Source organism: Cercospora kikuchii (genome assembly GCF_019650295.1).
Source record: "Cercospora kikuchii DNA, contig_00001, whole genome shotgun sequence".
NCBI classification, from domain to species: domain Eukaryota; kingdom Fungi; phylum Ascomycota; class Dothideomycetes; order Mycosphaerellales; family Mycosphaerellaceae; genus Cercospora; species Cercospora kikuchii.
This window is the reverse complement of record NW_025408582.1, coordinates 3,870,459-3,885,308: the sequence shown is the minus strand read 5'-3', so window position 1 is coordinate 3,885,308 and position 14,850 is coordinate 3,870,459. Positions and strand designations below refer to the sequence as shown.

At 53.3% G+C, this 14,850-nt stretch overlaps 5 protein-coding genes across 7 annotated transcripts; 2 read left to right on the top strand and 3 right to left on the bottom strand.

The window, feature by feature from the left end:
- Nucleotides 1-27: 27 nt before the first annotated feature.
- CKM354_000151300 (DNA-directed DNA polymerase) lies at nt 28-5,193 on the bottom strand (the record flags this gene model as incomplete). The annotated part of the gene is made up of 1 exon (XM_044796641.1): nt 28-5,193. The coding sequence occupies one exon, from the start codon at nt 5,191-5,193 to the stop codon at nt 28-30; it is 5,166 nt and encodes a 1,721-aa protein (XP_044652576.1).
- Nucleotides 5,194-6,245: 1,052 nt separating this feature from the next.
- Nucleotides 6,246-9,631, top strand: CKM354_000151200 (uncharacterized protein; the record flags this gene model as incomplete). Of its 2 annotated transcripts, XM_044796639.1 has the most annotated exons (6): nt 6,246-6,248; nt 6,491-6,644; nt 6,698-6,986; nt 7,037-7,455; nt 7,511-7,748; nt 7,801-9,631. In XM_044796639.1, the coding sequence occupies 6 exons, from the start codon at nt 6,246-6,248 to the stop codon at nt 9,629-9,631; spliced, it is 2,934 nt and encodes a 977-aa protein (XP_044652574.1). The 2 variants fall into 2 exon arrangements, with proteins under 2 accessions (XP_044652574.1, XP_044652575.1); XM_044796640.1 differs by lacking the exon at nt 6,246-6,248 and having other exon boundaries at nt 6,407-6,644.
- Nucleotides 9,632-10,128: 497 nt separating this feature from the next.
- Nucleotides 10,129-11,708, bottom strand: CKM354_000151100 (uncharacterized protein; the record flags this gene model as incomplete). 2 transcript variants are annotated; one of them, XM_044796637.1, is made up of 5 exons in its annotated part: nt 10,129-10,860; nt 10,925-11,140; nt 11,190-11,299; nt 11,347-11,571; nt 11,624-11,708. In XM_044796637.1, the coding sequence occupies 5 exons, from the start codon at nt 11,706-11,708 to the stop codon at nt 10,129-10,131; spliced, it is 1,368 nt and encodes a 455-aa protein (XP_044652572.1). The 2 variants fall into 2 exon arrangements, with proteins under 2 accessions (XP_044652572.1, XP_044652573.1); XM_044796638.1 differs by having other exon boundaries at nt 11,190-11,296.
- A 700-nt stretch (nt 11,709-12,408) lies between these two features.
- Nucleotides 12,409-13,269, bottom strand: CKM354_000151000 (uncharacterized protein; the record flags this gene model as incomplete). The annotated part of the gene is made up of 1 exon (XM_044796636.1): nt 12,409-13,269. The coding sequence occupies one exon, from the start codon at nt 13,267-13,269 to the stop codon at nt 12,409-12,411; it is 861 nt and encodes a 286-aa protein (XP_044652571.1).
- Nucleotides 13,270-13,439: 170 nt separating this feature from the next.
- Nucleotides 13,440-14,249, top strand: CKM354_000150900 (uncharacterized protein; the record flags this gene model as incomplete). Its single annotated transcript, XM_044796635.1, has 1 exon — nt 13,440-14,249. One exon carries the CDS (start codon nt 13,440-13,442, stop codon nt 14,247-14,249), a length of 810 nt encoding a protein of 269 aa, XP_044652570.1.
- Between the last annotated feature and the right edge of the window lie 601 nt (nt 14,250-14,850).

The window sequence follows — 14,850 nt, the reverse complement described above, 5'->3', positions numbered from 1 at the left end:
GTCTCGTGCTATTTGTCCGATATACCACTACCACTCTAGATCCTCCGCCGGCTCCTGCTCCAAAACCTCTTCCTCCAACGCCTCCAGCACACTCCCCACCCCTCTCCTCGCAACCCTCAACTGCGTATCCGCTTTCACCCTCGAATAAAACACCGGACAATCCCGACTATCACACTTCACGTCCTCATCAAACGCCAACCCCGCACAACTTCTACAAATATTATGCATAGCCTTCGCCTTCATCTCCGCAGCTTGCAACTTCCTCCTCAAAACAAGTAACGTCGTCGAAGTCTGAACATGCCTGCAAGCTTCACAAAGCGGGAGCTGAATCTCCTCTTCATGCTCGAGATGACCTTGACCAGGCGGAGAAAGTTTCGTCCGACAAATCAAACACAACGAAGAACCCATATAAGACTCCATCGTCTTCCTCGCATTCTTCGTCATCGTATCTTTCGCTGCTCCTCCTTCCAAAGGTTCCACAACACCACCAAGTTGTCGAATTCGTTGAACTTTCGGTAATTCATCCCACCAGCTCCGAACATTAGCTCCAACGAGATTGAAAATTCGTTCGAGTGGTGGAATGAGGTTCTTGTTAATGTAGTATTCCGCATCAAGTTCAGCATTCTCATCTCGAATGAGCTGTTCAGGTTCCACACAACGTTCCCAAAGTCGAGCGCCAGGTGCACCAGCGATGACAACATAAGGAACTCGTTCACCATATTGAGGTTCTTGTCGAGGGTCTTTGAGCATTCTGCGAGTAGCGATGAGAGCGCCCGGTGGAGGGGGGCCTTTTTCCGCGTATGTGCCTAGTTTGACTTCTTTCGCGAAACAGAAATCTTGTACTGAGAAGCGACCAGTCAAAATTTTGGTACATTGTGCTTGGAAGTAGGATTTGACTTGGCTGAGATCTGATGTGCGGAAGAGGAGTTTCAGGGCTTTCTCTTCGATTTTTTGTTCGGCGGGTGTGCCGTCGCGACGAACAGTTTCGATGCCTTTTGCGTCGAAGTCGGGTTCTTTCTGCGATGGGCCTTCGTATTTGAATCCGACGTACCGTTTCTTTGCGAGAAGGACGCAAGGGTGGTAGACTTTTTCGAATTTGAGCTTGACGGGTCTTGGGTTCATGTCCGTCACTGCTTTTGCGATTTCGTCGCCAATGCGGAAGGCTTCGTCTTTTGTGCGACCTTTGAGGTAGACGAATAGGGAGTCCGTGTCGCCGTAGACTACTTCTGCTCCCCAGCGTTCAACAGAATGGATTAAAGCGATGGCTTTCTCGAGAGTCTCGCGTCCTGTCTGCACGATACTGTCGGCAATCTCAGAGCATGGCATACGACCCGAGAAGCTGGCCGAGGTGTAGCCATATGTAACGTTCGCAATGAGTTTGAGTGCAAGTTGTCTATTGTTGAGGAGCTGCTGCAGTGTCTTGTCATCCTTGTCGACTTTCATGCCACTTTTGACCATGACCCTGGTCTCCAGAATCTCGCCCAACATCTTTGCGAGGAGCGACTTGCGCATCTCGGGCTTGACGTACATCATACCATTAGGTGCAATGTTCAGCTTGTCCTTGGTCAATTCGAGAAGACCTAGATGGCGCTTGAAGTCCGCGAAGCCCATCTTGTTCGTTCCTCGCCAACTAGTGATGCGGCCAAGACAGGTCGAGTAGCAGTAATTGTACGCTATCATGACGCTCGGGTAGAGACTTTGGAAGTCTAGCACGAGAAGAGGACTGTTGTAGAAGGCCGACTGGGGCTCCATGACCAGCGGTAGACACTCAAGCGCATTCTGAGCGCCGACCTGTTTCCTGCTCGGTGAAACCAGGACGAAGGACTCTGGCTTCGCAATTCGAAACATCAGTGATTCGACCTTGAATTGTGAGCCACGACTGAACACCGAGAAGAAATCCACGCCGAGCAATCGTGCTTGCTCAGAGGTTCGCGGAATCAGCTCATTCGCATCCAATATCTCCAGATCCAGCCTGGTTCGGGTGATAAGATGGTCGAGAACTTTTGCGAAGTCTCTTGGTTTGTCGCTCTTGTACCAACGGGTCAACGTTGCATATGAGTAATGAGGTATGCGTCTGTGGAGAAGCTGAAAGACAACGTTCTCCATAGTATATTGCAACAGGTTGAGCTCAGACCGCATTGCACGCCAGATATTGATCGTGTGTCTGCCTGTGATGCTTACTGTCGATGTATGGGTGAAACCCCATCTGTCAGCGTCCTTCCCAAATCGTCCCTTGGAATGTGACTTCATCCGTGAAAACTCATCGGGCAGGTTGAATTCGTACTGCAGTCGAGCACGCTCAATTAGGTAGCCCCAGCTGTTGTTGTGGACTTCATACCCAGTCAAAATGTCAATGTCGTACTCGCGAACAATGTCAACCATTCTGTTGATCAGGTCGAGCTCATTGTCTTCGCTGTCAATCTGGACGTCGTTGCCCAATACCTTGCGGATCTTTTCAGGCAAATCATCGTTGTCCTGTTCCAGAACCAGAATGCCGAGTTTGGTTTCATCGTCCATCTGCTCATCAGCGATGCACCAGACGATCATGTTGACTTCGTCAATTTCGGGATCTGGCGCTAGATCGCCTCGGTTATTGACATGCACTTCCAGGCTCATGATACTCATGTAACCAGTTTCGTGCTGCACACTAGTGCTCGTCTTTTTCTGCGAATACTTGAAGCCGTGTCTATTGCGCTGGGTGGGTCCTTCAATCTGTGACAGCTCACGGGGCGCCCGGTTCTTGCGCTTTAGCTGTGAAGCTACAGGAGGGCCGTCGAAATCAAGGACTTGAAGATCGTCAGGCTCTGGAGGTGACTCGGTCCGAAGCCATGCCTCGACCTCTGCATAAGATGGTGCCGGTTTCATGATCTCCCAGGCCTTGTGAGAGCATTGCCATACCCGACGCTTCAGCGAGAACTCAGCATCAACTTTGCTCAAGCGCTCAGGTTGCCCGATCGAGCCGTTCTTGTCAAACGATGGGAGATATGGCAACGTGGTGCTTTCCAGTCGAAATTCCTGGCCAGCATATTCTCGGACGCGCTCAGGGACATCCTTTTCGTTGCTGTAATAAGCATCCTGATATATCACAGACGGCTCGATGGTCGCCACGACTTCATCGTGAGTTGGAGGTAGAGCTGCGAGCACTTGAGCATGACACCCAGCAGTGACTCCGAAAGCTCTGGCGAATGCATGGGCGGCGTTGGCAGCTATCGTGGCGATTGTCTTCCTTGGCGACGGCATGGAAGTCATGGACTTCGATGCGCCGGAATTGTCTGACGATATCAGTGCTTCCTTCTGGCTCGTACGTGAAGCTCGGTGTGGCAAATGAGCCAGGTCGTCACGTTGGCTCAGACGTTGCGCAGTTGCCGGATCATGCGGATGCTTTGCAGTCGGAAAGGAGATCTTATCTCCTTGCGAAGACTGGACAGATCGCTGTGACAATGGAGGCTGTGTGGCAGGAGGCGGATCAGCACCATTATCAACTGCGACTGCGACAGTTTTCTGTATCTGAGCAGCGGGTGGTGCATCGAACCCATCGCCGCCGGGCCTGGAAGAAGCTCCATCAATGTTCGTCGTAGGTTTGACATCCTTGATGCGGAAGTATCGCCGCTCCGCACATGGAGACTTATGTTGTGAATCGAGCCTCGCTTTCTTGAATGGTAGCTGGCTGCTCGCCGGTGCAGGTCGCTTCAGCAAAGAATTGCTCATCTTGTCCACCGTGCTTTGAGGCACCGTCGCCCCTTCGAGTCGCTCCGCATCCGCCTCAAGCTGAGCAGGCTCATCGACTAACTTGGACTCGCCCATAGCTGGGAGACCGGCGTCTTTCAGCCTTTGCTTTTGGGTCAGCGCGAGTAGCTTTGCTTCTTCCTCATCGCTCAAGTAGCCCTCGTCATCAGCCACTTGGGCGATGCTAGTCTCATCAATCAACGGCGCCTGGTCACCTGGGCGCTGGGTGCTCACGAATTCGCTGAAACTCATCTCATATGGCTCTTGTTGACGTGCCTTTGCTTCCCGCGCGAGAGTGGCCCATTTTTGTTCAAGGGTGCTGTGAAACAGCTCTGATATGCTGTCCAAGACTGTTGGCACCTTGTCGTCGTTATCCTTGACTTGGCTGCCAAATGTCTCAAATGACAACGGCGCACCACCTCGTTGCCTCTTCTCCTGCTCAGCAAGCTCGTTGATGGCTTCACGGAACTCTTCCTCGTGTATCCAACCACCTTTGCTGTCGTTCCGCGGATCTACAGACATGCTGACGAGTACTTCTGGCGGAAATGGAGACGAAGTTGGATCCGTCATGCCCATGCGCAACTTCCTCCTTCGGGTCTCATCCTTCCAAAGTCCTGCCATCGAATGCACCAGCTTTTCCTCTGGCGGCAGATTCTCCAGAGAAGCGAGTCGTTCGATGAATGAATGATGAAGCGGCCTTGGCTCAATAGAATGCCGATTGAGTATGTCTTCTACTCGTATGTCAAGCTCCAATTGACAATGACTTTGTCGCGGGAATCGCTCTGCATCCAGGATATCGTTCGCATCGATCGATCGGTCATGCCAGAGATGTGCCAGGTCGTCTAGCTCCTCCCACACTGGCACCGGCGATCGGAACTTCGCCTTGGCAATCTCAATGTACGCGCACCCGTACAAGTTGAAGTCGCACATCCACTGCAGAAGATATTGCAAATGTGCTTCATGAGGCTGAAAGTGCTGTCGCAGGATTGCACCTTGCTGCAGAAGATCTGCGAATCGAGTCATGTGCAGAGGGTTGAGGAGGTAGATCTTGAGGTAGTACTTGTACCCAACGTTGTATCCGAAGAATGGCACTCCTTTAACCAAGCTGATGTGGGCCACAAATGTAGCGTTTCGTGGGTTCTCATGCGGATTTCGACGATATGACAAACACATTGCATGGTCTATGGAGTGACGCAGCGTGGACATGTATTGACTGACATGGCTGTCCTCGAGTGACTCTGTGTATGGCACGTAGAGGTAAGGAAAGGCTCCATGGATATGAACGCAAGCCTTTTGACCCGTCTGTGTCGAGCCCCAGACTCGAATGACTGGTACATCGGGCAGCTGCACGCGTTGTGTCGCAGACAGGGAACGAGGGCCCCAGATGGGCGTATCCATGGTGTTTGGAGCATACTGGGCGTGGTCTACGCAGTTCAGACGAATGCGGAAGACGTCCTTTCTATCCATGGTCGCTGATGGTCGGCGGTGCTGTCATCGTCGGGGCGGGGCTGCGATGGGCATCACAGGATGCGCCGACCAGTTGGTCAAACGAGTGTATATGCGGAACAGTGAAGTTCTGTCACCACAGACGCGCCGTGCGAGTGTTGTTTGGAGGATGACGCGCCTGGCGCGGGCGGCGCGCGGGCCGGTGCGCCTTCCTTCTTTGTTTCGCGTCCATTCTTGTCTTCACCTCCTGCCATTCATCACAACTCTATTTCATTTCCTTCCCAAATGACATTTCTGATTGCGTGAAGCGGTGTCGGCGTGGGTGTTGCAGACGTCTGCCAGCGTCGCGCGCGTGCTACCCCGACTTGCGCTGCAGCTAGGCACCGTGCATCCGGGAGCGACGAAAGAGGCATCCCTGTTAGCACCGGAGGAATTGCCTCACCTCACATCGCGGGGCCTTGGACAACACGCTGCACATGATGCCGCACTGCACCGCCCGTGTGCAGCGGGCGGCCATCCTGCCACCCACTCTCCCCTCTCCTGTGCCACCACACTGACTACGACGCCGAGTACATGCACGCGCATCTTGCCGCTGCCTCGAGCATCTTGGGTCATCTCACGCTGCCGTTCGTGGTGCCCACGTGTGCCTGAGCGGCGTAGGATCAGGATACACTTTTGCCCGATTCGAATGCGGCTCGAAGTGCCTTTTGACGCGCTCCAGACCAGCACCCCGCTGCCTCTTCGCCGCCGAGAGTGTCGCCGATCAGCCCGTCACCGCCGCATCCTTTGCTGCACGCAGGCCTCCATCTGATGAATTGTTGCATAATACCCCGCGAGCACTATTGACGGCTTCCAAGCCATATGCCCTTTGATCCATGTCCACGAGCCGATGACCTGCAGCGGAACCGCCGTCGAGCTGTGTAGAGCTTCCACCTCCCCTGCAGAATTGACACCTTTTTGTGCCGCCAGACGCAGGTTCATGCGCGACGCCATCACTGCTCACCACTGCGCCCAATTGCTGCGTGGTGAATGGAGGTGAATGCGCAGGTCCAAGGCTTTGCACATGCCTGCCAATGGTCCGAGCACTTGCGCTTGTGATCGTAGAGCCGTGCCTGCCCCGGCACTATAAAATATCCCAAGTCTCGCCCCTCTCCGACCACTCGAGCACCGAGCACCACTGGAGCGCTGTGCACCCTTCTGCAACACTTCTTCAACGTCGCCATCGTCGACAGCGATGGCGCCCCTCGCGCTTCTCACCACTGCCTTGGCGCTTGCAACCTCCGTCGCCGCATCCCCATACCCACTCGTTCGCCGTCAGAACGACACCAACTCCAACTGTCCTGGCTATCGAGCCAGCGACATCAGCACCAATGCCAATGGCTTGACTGCCAAACTCACACTAGCAGGCACTCCCTGCAACATCTACGGCAAGGATATCGAAGATCTGACATTGACAGTCGAGTACCAAACTGGTGGGTCTGATATGGCATTCCAAGCCGCATTGATGGGACTAACATAATCTTAGATACGCGTCTACATGTCTTGATCGAGGATGCTGCCCAGCAGGTCTACCAGGTACCCGGTCATGTCTTCCCACGCCCGGCCTCGAGCGGCTCGCAGAACGCTTCGAGTGAGCTTGTCTTTGAATATGTCGAAGAGCCATTCAGCTTCAGTGTCAAGCGACGCAGCACCGACGAAGTCTTGTTCGACTCATCGGCAGCGTCTCTCATCTTTGAAGACCAATACGTGCGCTTGAGGACATCACTTCCCGACAAGCCCAATCTCTATGGTACCGGCGAGCATACCGATCCATTGTAAGTGCCAAGGCCTCGAGTCGCAGCGTCACAACTGACATCACTTTCAGCCGCCTGAACACAACCGATTACACGCGTACCGCCTGGAACCGCGACGCTTATGGTGCCCCATCTGGCACAAACCTCTACGGTACACACCCAATCTACTACGATCATCGTGGCACGAACGGCACTCATGGCGTGTTCCTCCTCAACTCGAACGGCATGGATTTCAAGATCGACACCACAGGTGGCCAGCACCTTGAGTACAACATCATCGGCGGTGTCCTTGACTTTTACTTCTTGGCTGGTCCGTCTCCAGTTGAAGTTGCACAGCAGTATTCCGAAGTCTCTCAGAAGAGCGCCCTCCAGCCGTACTGGGGCCTTGGGTTTCATCAATGCAAGTACGGGTACCGTGATGTATACTGGGTCGCAGAAGTGGTTGCAAACTACTCTGCTGCTGGCATTCCGTTGGAGACCATGTGGACAGGTTGGTTCTGCGCGTCCCGTATCTGCACGAAAGTGTCCACTGACATGCGCTCCAGATATCGACTACATGCACTTGCGATGGGTCTTCACTCTTGATGAAGATCGTTTCCCGCTATCCTTGATGCGACAATTGGTCGACCACCTCCACGCCAACCAGCAACACTATATTGTCATGGTCGATCCGGCCGTCGCTTACCAAGACTACGACGCTTTCAACAACGGTGTAGAGCAGGAAGTCTTCATGACGCGTAACAATGGCTCGATCTACAAGGGTGTCGTGTGGCCAGGTGTAACGTGAGTGTAACGTCCTTGATAACTACACATCCGCAGACTGACATCTCGACAGGGCATTCCCGGACTGGTTCCATCCCAACACGCAACCCTACTGGAACGAAGAGTTTCAATCTTTCTTCGATGCCGAAACCGGCGTTGACATTGACGCGCTCTGGATTGATATGAATGAGCCTGCGAACTTCTGCAACTATCCGTGCGCCAATCCGGAGCTCGAAGCTCAGCTGGCAGGCAACCCACCTCAGCCGCCTCCTATTCGTCTTGGCAGCCCGCGTCCGATCCCAGGCTTTGGTCCTGACTTCCAACCCGTCTGCAAGTCCGTCGTCACGTTCAACGTCAATGCAAGCACCTTCTTCGGCGAGAACATCTTGGTCTTTGGCAGTGCCATCACCATCGGCGGCGGCGATGATACCGCGGGCGCGGCACCACTCGGCGCTGACAATTATCCTATCTGGAGCGCAGCAATCGACCTACCAGCCAATACTGAGGTCACTTACCAGTACATTCGGTCTCAACCAGGCGGTGTCTTCATCTATGAGACAGAGAACCGCACTTTCACGACAGGCGATTGTGGCAGCACGTCTTCAACTGATGATACGATCACTACTTCGTCGCCTCCGCAGAGCAAACTTGTTCGCCGTTTTGCCGACTTTTCGTACAAGACGCACCACCTCACGCCTATTTTCAAACGTCAAGCCGCTGGCGACATGAAAGGCCTGCCTGGTCGTGATCTCATCAACCCAGCTTACCAAATCGACAATGAGGCTGGTAGCATCAGCAACAAGACGGCTGACACTGACATCATTCAATATGACGGCTGGACTCAATACGATACCCACAACATCTATGGGTCTCAAATGTCCGAAGCTTCTCGTATCGCGATGTTGGCTCGTAGACCAGGTCTGCGTCCAATGATCATCACCCGCTCGACATTCGCTGGTGCCGGAGCTCACGTTGGCAAGTGGTTGGGCGACAATCTGTCCAACTGGGGAAACTATCTCATCTCCATCTCGCAGAATCTCGAGTTCGCAGCCATGTACAACGTGCCAATGGTGGGCCCGGATGTCTGCGGTTTCGGTGGCGATACAACTGAGCTGCTTTGTGCTCGATGGGCCACACTGGGCGCCTTCACTCCATTCTATCGCAACCATGCTCAGAACGATGCGGCTGATCAGGAGTTCTACCGTTGGCCACTTGTCACCGAGGCAGCAAAGAAGGCTATCGACATTCGGTACAGACTGCTCGACTACTTCTATACGGCTTTCTACGTGCAGAACCAGACTGGCACACCGGTGATCCAGCCTATGTTTTATCACTACCCAGAAGACAGCAACACCTTTGGGCTGGGTTACCAGTACTTCTATGGCCCTGGCATCTTGGTCGCTCCCGTCACTACCGAGAACAGCACTACAGCGACACACTACTTGCCAGAAGACGTCTTCTACGACTTCTACACCCACGACAAGATCATTGGCACCGGCGAGACCGTCACTGTCGAAGACGTTGACTACACTGAGATCCCGCTCTACTACAAGGGTGGCTCCATCATTGCTCAGCGCTCCGAATCCGCCAACACCACGACCGAGCTTCGCAAGAAAGACTTTGACATCATCATCGCTCCATCTGCCAATGGCACAGCCTATGGCGAGTTGTACCTTGACGATGGCGTTTCTCTCGTGCAAGACACCTGGTCATACATGAAGTTCGAATACTTCAGCAACGGCCGCTTCACCATCACTGGCCGATTCGGTTACGACACTGATGTCTCTATCCAGTCGATCACCATTCTAGGCCTGGGCAGTGGCAGTGGCAGCACTGGTGTTTCACGTACAAAGGTTGTCAACAACAGAATCAGCCTGACGCAAGAGTACTCGGGCATTGTTTAGATGGAAGGTCCACAGTACTTCAATACATTCGACGACATAGAAGAACAGCGACAGACATGACTACAGAGCTGCAGAGCAGGTTTTCGAGAAGAGGGCGCTTATGGGCTGGGCAGGACAACTTCCGGCATTTTCTCGTATTGAGCATGAGGCATGGTACTCGTCAGCGCAGTAAACACTTTTAATGAATTGACGCTTGCAAAGTTCTTGTAATGAAATGTGAAACAATCTGAATTCATTGACTGAGAGGCAGTCGAGAGGCATCTTTATTGAACAATTTTCATTATGTGCTTCGCTGTGATGTCTGAAGTATCTTGCTCCTCGTGACCTGAACGCCCGATATCGACGCCAGTGAACCATAACCTCGAAACACCAAGTGACAGCCTATCCATCAGCCCTATGCTATGCCATCGGAAAGGTCATTCTGTTCTCATTTGGAGAAATATGTTGAGAAAACCATGCCTTGTGACATTTTCATCAGAGAAGTCTCGGAGACCCACTCAAACCAAAAAGGCAACCGCAACAGCTCCGAGCAAGATCTCAGCAACGCTCTTGCCGATGACGAGAACAGCAGATCCTTGCTGCACGCTCGCAGTCTGAGTAGGGGTTGCGATCTGCATCGAGTCCTGAGCGTCGGTGGTGATATGAGTGTGAGTGATGGTGGGAGCGTCTGCGATGGTAGTGGTAGTGACATTACCTACGCCACTCGGTCCCGGGACAGCCTGTGCAGTCGTCGTAAACGAACCGTTCAGCCCCATCGTAGTGGTTAGATTCTCTCTCACCATCATCATCGCTTCAGCCTGAGCAGAAGGCTTAGTGTCTTCGAGACGGCAATTGATACCCGATGGGCCGCAGAAGCCGAATCGGCCGCTGGCAAGTGGCAGGGTGGATGGGTTACCACGGTGGGGAACGGAGTTCTTGGGGATCGGGGCGCCGGTTGGAGGAGGAGGGCCGTAGGGGTTGTTGTCGAAGACACTATTGCCTAGATTGTAGCCGTGGTGGTACTTCTCTGCTGCTGGTGGAGCACGCACAGTGGTCTTGCAGTTGGTGCCCTTAGGACCACAGAAGCCAAAGTGTGGGTCGACGGTTTGCTTCGGGTTGCCGATTGTGCCGCGTGGAGTGATGGCCGCAGTGAGAGGGAAACCTGGGGCGATGGTCTGGTATGGAGCGCGGCAGTGAGCGTGGAGGTCGTTTGGAGTGTTGGCGCAGAAGTCGGTGCAGCCGGAGACCCACTAGAAGGAGGTCAGTCTCTCAGCAAACATTCTCGATGATGTATTTTAAAGTCGGCCTGCTCACCTCGGACTTGTCGGCTTCGCACAGGCACTTGAAATCGAAGCCATCGACGCTTGGCTTGCAGCTGGTCTGAGCAGAGGCAAGTTCCAGGCAGAGCACGCACGAGCGAGGGTCGTCGTCAGTCAAGTCACGCTGGGCGAATGGCGCAGCCTTTGGGCACTGAACGTCGAGATTGAGTGGGGTGTCAGCGCAGAAGAGGTTGCAGCCCTTGACCTTGGTCTGTAGTCTTATCAGTGTCGAATGCAAAAGTGGGCAGCGTCTGACTCACGCTGAAGCCAGGTTCCTGGCAGAGGCACCCGAAGTTGAAGTTCGGGTCCGCTGGATCGCCGGCGCAACCCAAGTTCAACTCGGCATCCTGGAGGCAGACAGCGCAACCTACTACGTGTCAGTTATGATGCGGCGGTCTGGGTGGGAGGTTCGCTGACCATATGGGCCGCGAGCGGCGATCGTGTCTTGTTGCTTGGCTGCTGGATTGTCCCAGATGCAAGTGAGATCTTTGGCGAAGCTGATCCCCTTGCACGCGTTGTTGCAGCCCTTTGCGAGCCAGGCGTTCTCAGGACTGCAGAGGCACTCTGGGTCCCAATGGGTCTTGTTTGGGCGCTTGCCGCAGCCAGTCTGACTGTCGAGGTCATCGAGGCAAAGCGCACAATCTGCAAACTGTTAGTACACTCGAAGTGGAGTCATGGTGAGAGCTAAACATACTCAAGCCAGGAGTCGGTGGTGGAATGAGCACCGTCGCAGTGGTGGTAAGGGCCACTGCGGCGAGGCCAAAGACGGCAAGACGCATGCCGGCGGTGGTGGCTGTCAGTGAGTGATACTTAGTATTGTCGATGATAAGTATTGTTGTGTTGTGCTGTGCTGCGGATGCTTGCGTAACGAGTGAACCGGCTGTCGATGTTGGACGAGAGAAGGTTTGCGTCGCAGCGAAGAAAGGAATTTGGTTTTTACTGTGCGCGTTCGGAGCTTCGGCCAGAAGCAAACGTGAGCTGCATAAGGTTGAGCTTCACTTGCAACGGCTGACGTTGAAGTGGCAAGCACGCGCTGTGGTGCGGCAAAAGTAAAAGTCTTCACTTACACTGAAGGTCAATCTGCATAAGCTCTGGCGATTTACTTGATTACTGCATCCCACGCGTGCTCACGAGTCATCCGTGTGCTTTGATGGTGTCGAAGTTGACAGGCCTCCATCAGCTGCGAGGAGACGAAAAGAGGTTGTGCTGCATTTATTGGTCGTAGATTGTGGTCGCACATAGCCCAAGGACATGGTATCGGTCGCCTTCGAACGGCATCACCTGTAACGTGCGCCAACGCCCTCGGTGGACTCGCCTGGCGCGCGGGCAACCATGCTGCAATAAGTGCTGGAGGCCGAAATGCCAAGCAAAGTGAGGGAAAGCCCGTGAAAGATGCTCAGCTGCTCAGGAACGTGCCCGATGGTGTGATGAAATCTACCTCCTCGATCCATCCGCTCGTAGCCATAGAGCAACTCATACCTAGTAGAAGAGCAGTTCGATCTTGCCGTCTCCGCTACCGTACCTCTCTTTGAACTCTTTTCTCGTGAGCAGCTTCACGAGCGGGATCTGCAGCTCTTTCATATCCAGCACGCCTCTTTTCTTTTGATCGATATGACTGACATCGACGACAATTCGATCCAGCTTGATAGCAGACAACGCACCGTCGTCCAGCAGATCCATGATCCGCTGTGGCGTCCCGACACCGATGTTGATTCTGTCCTTCTTCAACTGCTGTACGGCTTCCTCCATCTTAATATGCTTCGCAAACAACTTCGCGACCTTTGCGTCTTTGGTCTGGAATTTCCGTAGCGCTCTGGTCAAGTCTGCCGCACGTAGTCCAGCACCCGTAACCACGAGCGTGTGGGGAGAGCCCTTCTCCTTCGGCGACCAGCTCACTCCGTCGCCTTTGCTTCCCTTCTTGCCGCTCTTCTTCACAGCGAAGTGCTCGAGGAACTCGGGCAAGTTTGCCGTCACTCTGTATTTCTCAAAGCTCGTACTGTCCGCTATACTCGACTCTGATAACCTCCAATCTTCTGCTTCTACCAAGCTCAAGTCTGGCTGAAATCGCTTGGTCCTCTGAGCAATGTGGTCTGCCATGAGTCGGCTGTCCATTTGTGCAATCGCTGTGTTTATGCCCTTTTCTGCATCCAGAGTCGAGTCGTCTATGTCTTGCGGCTTCTTCGCCTTCCGTCTCGCCTTCCTCGCTGCTTTCTTCGCTTCTGCATCGTCTTCGGTCTCGCGTTTTCGCTTGTTCGATTTGGATTTGGCTGGCGCAGGAGAGTCGGAGTCGGAGATGGGCTCAATTAGAGGCACGCCGGCCTGATCTTCTGAATCGGACATTGTGCTTGTGTAATGTACTTGATGTTGGAAAAAAGTTGAAGTGTAGAGAGCAGAAGTCGAGTCGCAAATGTCCCAAATAGGCAAATTAGCCGGTCTTGGCAGAACTGGATGTCAGGTCTACTCTGGCCAGCTCATTGCCGTTCAGCTTACACTGCGGAGACATCTCCATCATGGCAGACGAGCAGGCGGAGGACAAGGGCACTGGCACTCAATTGGAGTCGCTATCATCTCTGTATAGCCAGCTTGATACGCTCTGGGCGCAATACCTTGACCTGGTGGACGATTACACTACTGCTCAGGCTGCTATCAAGAAGCATATGTCATCGGGATTCTTCTCGCTCGCACAAGCCAACTTCAAGTTATCCCGCGGAAGATACGGGCAAGATTACTATGATGAAAGGGCCGTTGCGACTATACGCACTATTGTAGAAGCCCAAGACCAGGGCATTTCTATGAGAGTCGTGAAGCATGCGGAAGCAGACGAAGCATCATCCACATCAAATGCCACGAGTACTGGAAGCGAGGAACAAGGTCTTCCGGATAAGCAAAGCGAAGAGCCCACGGAAAAGCCTCACCCTACAGACTACCCCACCCCAGCTGCCACTCCTGAGCCAGAAGGCAAGCAAGAACTAGCAGATGCCAGCAATACAAGTCCTCAAGATCCTCAGACAACAGGAAGCAAGTTGGAAACAAGTGGGAATATATCAGAAGATGAATCCGTCACGCCTAGAATTGATCCTCATGACCCCGTCCGCTGGTTCGGTATTCTGGTACCTTCAACTTTACGACAAGCTCAGAACTCTTTCACCGATGCCGTGTTAAACATTCAAAGCTGTTCAAAGGCAATGAATAGCTCGCGGAGGATGAGAGAGGTGGAGGCCGAAATCAGGAAGCTGAGGAAGATTATTAAGAAGGCTGAGAAGACGATTGAATCAAGCACTCCACTGGCCATTCGGAACGAAGTACAGACTCTTTCGTGAGCACAATATGATGTGCTAGGGGTTGTTCTAGGATTCGTGTCGACCGTAGCAGCGGCATAGCCAGCAACAAAAATTTAACCCGCAACATTCCTCTCTGGTCCGACCACGATGACATATGATCGATGCACCACTCTGGAAAGGTGTAAGTAACCCTACAAGTGTCTAAGATCAGCGTATTCGGCGTCCAGATCTCGACTGTTCACCAAAAAATGCAAAAAGTGGAATTTTCAATGTTGAAGGCTGCAGGACTCGCTGGTACGTTGTTAGCTACTGCCCCAACGTCTTCAGGGCTCAATTCTGGAGATTACTAACAACCTGCGCACTTTCGTACTGCCGCGTTTGCTCAGAAGAACAACCTTAAGACAGCGCCTTAACCGCTCGGCCAAACCTCCTTATTATTGTTGGATATCCAGACATGGAGTGGGTTTATGAAATCTCAACTCAGGCCTATGGCTCGATCAGCATCTTTGTGCGCAAATTTGCAAGCCGTGGACTGATTTGATCGTCGGCTCCACTTCGTCCATGGCCCTTCTTCGGGCTTTACTTCTTTGGCGGCATTGAGGCATTTCAATCAGCCCCAGCGAAGGAGAGACGAACAGAG